The sequence below is a fragment of the Elephantulus edwardii genome, unplaced genomic scaffold (genome assembly GCF_000299155.1).
Source record: "Elephantulus edwardii isolate Elephantulus edwardi_28Jun2011 unplaced genomic scaffold, EleEdw1.0 scaffold00067, whole genome shotgun sequence".
In the NCBI taxonomy this organism is placed as follows: Eukaryota; Metazoa; Chordata; class Mammalia; order Macroscelidea; family Macroscelididae; genus Elephantulus; species Elephantulus edwardii.
In genome coordinates this window covers 869,174-879,275 of record NW_006399817.1, presented here as the reverse complement: position 1 = coordinate 879,275, position 10,102 = coordinate 869,174, and the positions used below count along the sequence as shown (strand labels likewise).

The following is a 10,102-nucleotide window of genomic DNA, read 5'->3' as shown; positions in this document are numbered from 1 at the left end:
TTAAAATTATTTTTTAAAAAAAGACTGCATGTTTTCCAAGACACACACATTCTTTCTGCAGTCCAATCAATACTCTTCTCCAAAGAAATCAAAGGCACTGATTCTTCTAGGGTTACCTTCTTCATTCCTAACTTTCAAATATATCTGAATCTATTGAATATATTCTCTCTTGGGTCAGATACACCTCAATCTTTAAACTAGCATACTTGCTCTTTAGCACTTTAAAGAAGTCTTTTACAGCACCTTGCTCAATGCAATATGTCTTTTGATTTATTGACTGCTACTCCCATGGGTGTTGATTTTGTACCCAAATAAAATGATGTAAAATCTTCTTTATTTTTGCTCATACTATATCAATACTGATGATTTTCTAAAGTGAATGAAATCTCCATGGTTTTAGATGGAAAGTACACAGGTAAGGTCAGACATCTTCACTTCTGAATGGCATCCTGTCTATATTTGTCATTTTCAGCACCTATAATGGAAGAAAGAATATTCTTATACAATTAACTTCTTTATTCTTAATAATATACCCTTTTTATTATTACTATTACCAATAATATTTTATCAAATGTAGAGTGTATTTGAAATTTCCCTATTCCACTATGTAATGTTTATGTAAGATTCATTTAAGTTAAAACCAAAACTTCATATTCACAACTGTAAAATGAGCAGTGATAATTACCCTCCCTCCTTACCTACTTTGATCTTGTCATACATACGGAAGATTACTTCCTTCTTAAACACAGTTCACCATAGAGCACAGACTTTGACATTTCTCAGATGCAGATATGAGTAATCAAACGGTAATCTACACAGAATTGAATCTGGAGAAGAAGTCAGAAAGGCAGAAAATTAAGGATGCTAATGCCTCCATTTTGAATACTGACCAAGAGCTAACTTATGTGGAATTAAACCTTCATACTACATCTCAGAATCTTCAAAATAATGACAGAAATCTCTTCTGTAAAGGTAAAATATTTAATTTGTAATACACTTGGCTGAAAAGTATAATTTTAGTGCCAAGTTGTGGGGAAAAAAATAAACAGAAAAAAGACCTGGTACAATTATAGTTAGATTAACAATATACACTCACTATTTTTTGGTTTTGAGGATGGAAGCTAAAATACACATATATTATAAAATTTGAAGATTACTTTTATTCAGGCTTTATTTAAATTGTGTTTGATGTATAATTTATGGTATATTATTTTATGAAAAATGCTAATATTTTTTATTAAAAATTTACAATGAAGAATATGAAGAAATATCTTTTGTATATGTCACCCTGTGCTTTTGGATTCTCATATCTAAACATTGTAAATATTAGTATATTTATCTTTTCTGAGTGTTTATACTCATCTTTTTTTTTTCATATCTCTCATTATCTTCAGGGAAGCTCATTGCTGGTGTCCTTGGAATCATCTGCATTGTCTTGATGACCAGTATTTTAACCATAACAATTATGTTTATTATTCCTTGTAAGTCATTAAAAGCTTGTTACAGAATACTCCCTTTAAGAATTAGAAAGTTTCCCAATATATTCCATGAAATAGGCAATCACATTCTTATATTAATGTTTGTATTTGTTCCTTGTGTTTGTTAATTTCATTTTTAAACTGACAAATAGAATGGCTCATCAATGTGGACTAAATGTAATAAAAGTTACTATGGATTGTTTAAAGCCATGTAAGAATTCTATTTACTCTATATATGTATATTGGATATATATAGTTCTTTTCAATTCTAAATATACACACAAATATATGAAATCAATGTTATTGTTGCTGTGTGCTGTCAAGTTAGAGTCCATTAATAGTTGACCTTCCAGTGGGTTCTCAGAGGTAGTAGATAATATGGTAGGAGAGTGCCCATTCTTTTCTTTAAAAACAGCTGTTGGATTTAAACCATGTGTCTTTGAGATTGCAGGGCAGTTTCGTACTATTTGTGTGTGTGTGTGTGTGTGTGTGTATGTGTGTGTGTGTTTACATGCATCTGTATATATGTATGTGTATGTATATGTGTATACATATGCTGTTTTCATTCTAAATATGTGTCTGAATATTTATACACACACACACATACACATACATACACACACATATTTACAGCGTATGTCCATTTTGACCAAGAAGACAAAGATTCTCACCACTGGGCCATTTGGCAGCACCAGGATGGATGGAGAACAGATTCTGCTTGTTAACAGTTAAATCTTGCTTAGCTCCACAATCAACACTCTTAACACCAGCAGTCAGGAAATCAAAAAACAAACTGCACTAGGAAAATCTGCTGTCAGGGACCTCTCCAGAGTCCTGAGAAGCAATGATATTTGTCTAGAGACTAAGGTACATCTGATCCAGGCCATGGTCTGTGCAATTACTTGCTATGCATCAGAGAACTAGACAATGACTAAGGATGACAGAAGAATTATTAATGCCTTTGAGTTGGGGTGCTGAAGAAGAGTATTGAACATATCATGGGCTTCCACGAAAACAAATAGGTCTGTATTGGAGAGGGTGAAATCAGGTTTCTCCTTCGAGGCTAGAATTTTCAAGCTCTGTCTCATATACTTCAGGTATGTGGCCCGGAGAGACCAGCCCTTGGAAAAGGATAACATACATGGAAAGGTGAAAGGACAGCGCAGGGCATGAAAACCCAGATGAGATGGATTGATGCAGTAACTAGGGAAATTAGGGGTAGATGTGTCATACTAAGTGAGACTGGCTCAGTAGAGGGTAAATTTCAGAATTGTTGTACGTAGGATTGCTATGAGTCTCAGATGATTTGACAGTACATAACAACAACAAGAACACAGTGGACATATCCATATTTGTATGTTTGATACTCTTTAAAATTTGCACTGAGAAACAAAAAAAAATGGGTAATAAATTTTAATTTTTGAGATTAAAATCAGTTAATCTGTAAAAAATTATAAAATGTGTCCACTAAGTTATCCAACCTTTTTTGAAAATCCTTCATTTTAAATCTTTATTGGTAAGATAATTTGAATACTGTATAATGTTTAATGACATCAAAATTGAAACTAGAAAACTAAAATTATTAGTAGTTATTGTAGAATTACTAATCTTTGTGTACTTTAATTTTTATAGCTCAGAAAATGCTGAAAAACAACAATTCAGAAACAGCCACAACCCAACCAGGTATTCAATAATTTTTAAAATTCTGATATAATAAAATTACACTTTGTCCCTAACCATAACTCTCTTCTTTTACAATCGATTCAATTACGCTTTGTCCTTTAATTACAATGTAGAAAATTCTGTCAGGATGTTCTATTGTGTTACTTGTTTGGAGTTCAGAATTTACTATGCAGTACCTAACAACAAAAGAGCAATATAAGAAATTAATAATTTCAATGTCCTAGTGAATTGATGTTCAGTAATTTTCAGAACATGCTTTGTCCAGAACTATTCTTTGCTTACTTTTTTAATGTTTCATATACACATATTTGACATTTTAGGTTTTTATCTAATGTCATTATGCCTATATTTCAGATTGTTTTTATATTGTAATGCAAACCATTTCTTGATATTAATTCATAACATTTTACAGCTTGTAGTTGTGGTCAATGCCCAGATGATTGGTTTTACTATTCTAACAACTGTTACTATATTAGTGATGAAGAAAAAACCTGGAATGTGAGTCGGATATCCTGTGCATCTAAAAATTCAAATCTTCTTCATATAGATAATACAGAAGAGCAGGTAAGAATTAAAACATATGAAATTTTTAAAAAAGTATGTCATACTAAAAGAAAGGTATGTAAAAGAAATTTCATCTGATAATAGTTTTTTTTTCTCAAGAAACTATAGCAGTATATGATTTGCTACTTCTTGTTATTAAAGGGAGATTTGATTACTTAGTGGTAAGGAATTGCAGTCAACACAAAGGCACGAGATTTGAATTTCCTACTCATGGAAGGAATATGTTCCATCTCCCCCCCTTCGGAACAGTTGTCTCTGAAAGTCTGCTGTAGGGTCAGCCATGAGTCTGTATTGACTCTATGCTATAGAACAAGAATTGGTATTAAACAATAAATTTTAGCCTGTTTTAGAAGCACAGAGGGAATCTGGTGGTCTAGTGGGTAGCTTCCCTGCTAAAGGCAAATCTCTTCAGTCATTCAAATCTGCCAGTGGCTCTGTGAGAGAAACATTGGAACTGCCCTTCTATGGGATTTACAGTCTCTCCAAAACTCATAGAAGTATCTGCTGTAAGTCAGTTCCAACTGCATAGCAGTAAGAAAAAAAATTAAAAAGTAAATAAACCTAATTTTATTCTAGGAAATGGTTAAATATCTTGATTATTTCAGTGACATAGTATTTATTTTTAAGTCACCGATAGTTGTTTATATTATATTTGTTCCAATGTAAACAAATCCAAATGCAAAAAAAAAAAGTGACAATAAATCAGAGAGAAAAAAAATCCCTGAAATTATAGCTAAGATTTAGTAATAGAAATTGCTAGCACCACCCTTCCCCCATCAGTACTGGTCTTGTGTCTGTTCTTCATTCAACCAATATCCTTACTTTATGTAAAATTTATTAACTGAACAAACTCATTACTATCTAGTCAGAACTTATTTATAACTTAACATCCAGTGAGTTTTCTCACTGGATTTTAAATCTCTGAGTATTTTAAATCTCTGAGGAGGTGATTGTCTTCTTTCCTCCCATGGAATTCCTGGGTGGTTTGGACCATCAAAGAGAGGCTCTTTCTTTGGGTTAGTAGCACAGAGTGTTCTGCCAACACAGAAATTCAAATATGAGACATAGGAGCAACTCTACTTACTCTATCTTAGAAGATTGCTATGGATTGGAATGAATGTGACTGCTTCATTAGACTTTCTCTGATTTTATTATTTCTTTAATTCTATGTAACTCAGTTTCTCATAACAATTTCAACAATTTAACTTCCTATTCAGCCATTTTTACAGATACTGTTTTGTGACATTGATTGTATTCTCTTCAATATATGATCACTTGTTATCCATATAGTGGTTCTATTTCTGCAAGGTTATTAACTACTGCCTGTGGTTTTTAATGACTGGTCACTTGATACTGGATTCAAACCTTCAATTATTTAGGTGGCATCTGAATCTAATAACTATTTGAATTACACAGAGACCATTACACTTAACTGCTTAAGGAATATGTTTATTTAACTTTGTAACAGGCAGTTCAAACATTACAAGTCTAAGACAGAGGTTCTTATATGCCTATTTCAGTTTCCGTTTGTTTATTCATTTAATAATTTGTACACATTTTCAAATGTAAAATAGATTTACATTTTATTTTACCTCTTTCTTTAAATGCAAGAATATTCCTTTTTTATTTTACATATCTTAATTTTTTAAATCATAAAGATATGTATATATCACAGTCTGCAGATCTATCTAAATTTTTACTTATTTATTATTTCCAAATGTGTCAAGTCTTAAATTATATGATGTTCTTTTTTTTAAAGTAACATTACCAAAATTACAGGGGAATTCTAGTGACCTAAGGATAAGAAACAATGCTGCCATCTCAAAGAGACATGGTTAGAATCCATCAACTTCAGAGAAAGAAATGGGACATCCTCTCCTATATGATTCTCTGCCTCTGAAAACCTGCTGGAGAGTCGGTTGTATGTTGCTTCTGACTCTACAGTACTGATAGAAAATAACCACAATACCTAACTATTCACATAACTATTTTTAACCAGAAGTAAAAGATTTGTGAGCATTTTTGACAATATGAAATGTGGATTTCAATTTTAATATATTTTTAATGTTAGGATGCAGAGCTCTTATTTTCTTTAAAATATTAGAGTGAAAGAAAACATTGCACACATTTTTAAAGGACTGTTTTAAAGAACTTTATGACCATAAACACAGAGTTTTAAATTTTTTTTTTCTGATAGAATTTTATAATGTCCCTGTCATCTTTATCATGGATTGGACTCTTCCGTGAAAGCCATCACCATATGTGGCACTGGATAAATGGGACAAATTACACCACAAGGTAAGTTTTTCCAAGTAATGCTGCACAAATAAAAATATAGGGAAAAAACCCCTGATAAATAGTATTGTTATTATGCGTACATTGATTTGTGGAAATTGCATCATTGTTGTTACGTGCCTGTGGAGTCAAGTTGAGTATGAAACATAATGACACTATGGACAAAAGATCTGAACCTTGTCCTATTCTGTGACATCTTTATCATATTTGAAAGACTTGAGCCCTTTGGTGCAGTCACTGCCTCAATGCATCTGGTTTGGGCATTATCTCACCAGCAATTTGCCTTCCAAGAATGATGTCCCTTTTCAAGAAAAAGACTTTCTTAATAAAATGCTTAAAATATTTGAGATAAAATTTTACCGTTTTTGCCTCCAAGAAATACTGTGACTGCACTTTCTCGAAGAGGTGGCTGTTCGTTCTTTTGTCAGTCCATGAGATATTCATCACTTTTCTTTAAAAATACAGTTCAAAATCATCAATTCTTCTTCTGTCATCCTTTTTTATTTTCCAGCTCTCGGCAGCATAGCAAGTGACTTAAAAGAATATGGCCTGAATCAGGCATATCTTAATCTTAAAACTGACACCATATTTAGTAATTTGAAGAAGTCCCTGACAGTTTACTTTTCTTTTCTTATTTTTTCTGAAAGTTGACCTCTCTTTTTTAAAATTCTCTATTAGTTTATTTACAAAATCCTAATACATTGTTTTCAAGAACAGATTATTTCCATTTCCCTCCCCCTCCCCCATTAAATTGTACAACCCATGACTAATCCTCTCCTCCCCCTGCGCATCCACATCTCTCTGCTTCCAACCTCTCCCACCCCTCTGAGATCCTTATACTCATTCTGCAAAAATGGTTTTATACAATATTTATCCTTGTGGGACTGAGTTAGTTCACTCAGCATAATGCTCTACAGTCCCTCCCAAGTTAGGCAATAGTTTACAAATCATTGCTCCTGTGTGTTGCATAGCATTCCATTGTGTGAATGTATCATAATTTCTCAATCCGTTCATTTGTGGTTGGACATTTAGACTGATGACAGTTGACTTTTCTAATGCTATATATTTACTGATCTGCTGATTGCTGCTACCTATATGTTCATTGTATATCCTCCTCACTTTCTGCAAGCAATGTTGTGTCAGTTGAATATCACAGGATATTGATGAGCCTTTCTCTAATTCTGACATTCTGATATTCTTCATAAACACCACCTTCTCAAATGATTTGTTCAGCATTCATATTGAATAGGGAGCTCTGGTGGCTTAATGGTAAGGAATTCCATAGTCCATACAAAGGTATGCAGTTCAAACCCACCACGTGCTCTGAGAAAGTAGGATGGACAATCAACTCTAGTGTGATTTAGTGCCTCTGAAAACTTGCTTGAGGGTCCGCTCTGGTTCAGTTCTGATTCTATAATACACATCAACAACAATAGATTCAATAGGATGAGAGAAAGAATACAACCATAAAGCATACCTTTCTTCATTCTAAACCATGAAATGTTCAAAAAGTAGTTTCTGTGTCTCAGTAAGTTTTCTCTGACTATAATTAAATGTACTAGGATTCTCAGTCTTCTCACAGTCAAATGTCTTTTCATGATCAATAAAGCACAAACAGATATTCTCTTGTATTATTTGTTATTAGACAGAATCCATCTGACAACAACAATGATATCCTTGGTGCTACGGCCTCTTCTGAACCAGCTTGAACTTCTGGCAGTTTTCTGTCAATGTACTGTTCTAACCATTTGAAAATAGTCTTCAGCAAGATTTTACTTGCATGTAGTATTAATGATGTTGTTCAATAATTTCCAAATTCTGTTGGATTACTTTTCTTGGGAATGAGAACAAAAGCTGTCTTCCAAATGAGCATGTCCAGGGCTGCATCTGTTCCTTGAATCTTGTCAATTGGTATACCATTGATTTCTGGGACCTTATTTCTTGTCAATGTCTTCGTGCAGCTTGAACATCTCCCTTTATTGTATTGGCTCTTGATCTCATGGTTCTTATTGAAATACTTGAGTGCTGATCAACTCTATTTGGTAGAGATATTCTGTATTCCTTTCATCTTCTCTTGATGCTTTTTGGATCATTGAGAGTTCGTCCACAGCATCTCTAAGCATAGAAATGTAAAAACAATGCTAATTAATAAAATGGATTCTTGATACAAATATTAGTGAAGAAAGAACTGCTCAGTGATCATAAAAATGACTAATATTTAATGAAAAATGTTATTTTCCCTTTCCAAATTTTGTCAACTTAGTGTTAAGTGTAAAACACCATTGTTTTATGTATTACCACAACAATTTACTGAGTTTATGTATTTTTATCTATTACAGAATGTCAGATCCAGGAAACAATTCATATAACTGTGGTACATTAACCTGGTATGATGTTCAACCAAACAGATGTGGACTTAGTACAACATATATTTGTAAGCGTAAGATTTACAGGTACAAAATTTGACTTTGAAGCCTTCAGAAGTCTTTGTATTTTATGAGACAAAAATAATAGCACATTTGTAAAGTTTCATACTCCATGACGTTACCGTTTGAACTAGAAGTTCCACGTTTCTGGTCTCCCTGTTCTCCATACTATGTGCTTTTTCCATGCCTAATTTTCACCAGTAAACTGTAACCATGAGCTTAATGTATTCCATGAGTCTCCCCCAACCAATCCATATGTTTACTTATCTGTTTAATTTACAACAAAGCAAAAATGTCTAAATTAATGTCATTATAGAAAAAAATATGTTGGGCTTGTATGAGTGTACAATATTTTGTTCATTTTCAAGAATTGTGTTTATTTTCCATTAACTTAAGTACAAATCAAAATAGTTGTACTTTAAATGTTCATCTCTAGACTAACTTGACTAGTTGCTACTTTTTGAATAGCAAAGACAGCTATTGTATTTTAAATAAACACATTTTTACACAATTTTATTGTGTAAAAACATGCATGTGTGTATACACACACACAATCACACACACACACACATACACACACACACACACATATATTTGTTTAAGATAGTTAAATACCCGCCTTACAGCTTCTGTGACCTTGCTAGTTGAACCAGCTATTTTATGAATCTGAGTTATTTATGAATATTTTCTTGTCCTACATAGTAATATTTGTATTTTTTCTCAAATTCCAACATATTATTTCTTTTAACATAAGAAAAAATTATCCATAATTCAAAGATGACTAGATGATTAATAAAGAACTTTATTGCATTATTTCAATACCAGGCATAGTGATAAAGATCAATATATGTTAATGTTTTATCCTTACAAATTCCATTTATTTTATCAGAAGTGTCTGAAATTTCAAATTTATTGTATAAAATAATACAAAAATGATAAAAAAATATAGACCGAATGAATCTAAAATACTGTTTTTGCTATGATATCTAATTTTTACCATCAACAACTGTGCTGAAATGGCAATGAGTGTCAATGATGATTAGTTATTATACCAGTAGTAGTGTGAAAGGCTTACTATAAAAGGCCTTCCCTAGTCACAGAGTTTGGGTTTTCACGCAAATGTCAGGAATATATGAATGAGTATGTTAGCCTATCTACAGTGGATTAGTTTATCTATCCAATAAATACAGCAGATTTAGCAGCAAAATTTGAGTCTCTCAATACCAGCAAAGAAGAAGCAAGAAAATCTAATATAGTTTTAAGGATGAGAATTCTAATTGAATCCAGACCAGGGACTACAGGAGCAGTAAACATAGCAGCCAGCAGCAGAGAATCAGAGACCTGAGCTGAGACTGAGCTGACCTTGGGACTGCAATGCCAAAGAACCAAACCCTTTTGTACAAGTTTGTTGGAGCACTTACAGAGAGACTAGGGGCAAGGAGAAAGCCATAACTGGCATGACTAAAGAGCCTAAATCCAGGAGGCTGAAGGTTGAGGTGCCTACTGAGCACACATATCAGATGCTGTTCTTACTGATTTTATTCTGCTACTAATCTGAAGTATAGCTTTTTTGCTTCCTTAATATGGTTTTGGGTTGTCTGTGAGCTATCACAATAGAGTTTGGGTCCAGTGGAGTGAGATTGGTGTTGGTATGAA

At 32.9% G+C, this 10,102-nt stretch overlaps 1 protein-coding gene across 1 annotated transcript; it reads left to right on the top strand.

The window, feature by feature from the left end:
* The first annotated feature begins 791 nt into the window (after positions 1 to 791).
* Positions 792 to 8,486, top strand: LOC102875392 (NKG2-A/NKG2-B type II integral membrane protein-like). The gene is made up of 6 exons (XM_006888457.1): positions 792 to 972; positions 1,395 to 1,481; positions 3,111 to 3,161; positions 3,574 to 3,725; positions 5,923 to 6,023; positions 8,360 to 8,486. Exons 1-6 carry the CDS (start codon positions 792 to 794, stop codon positions 8,484 to 8,486), a joined length of 699 nt encoding a protein of 232 aa, XP_006888519.1.
* Positions 8,487 to 10,102: the final 1,616 nt, after the last annotated feature.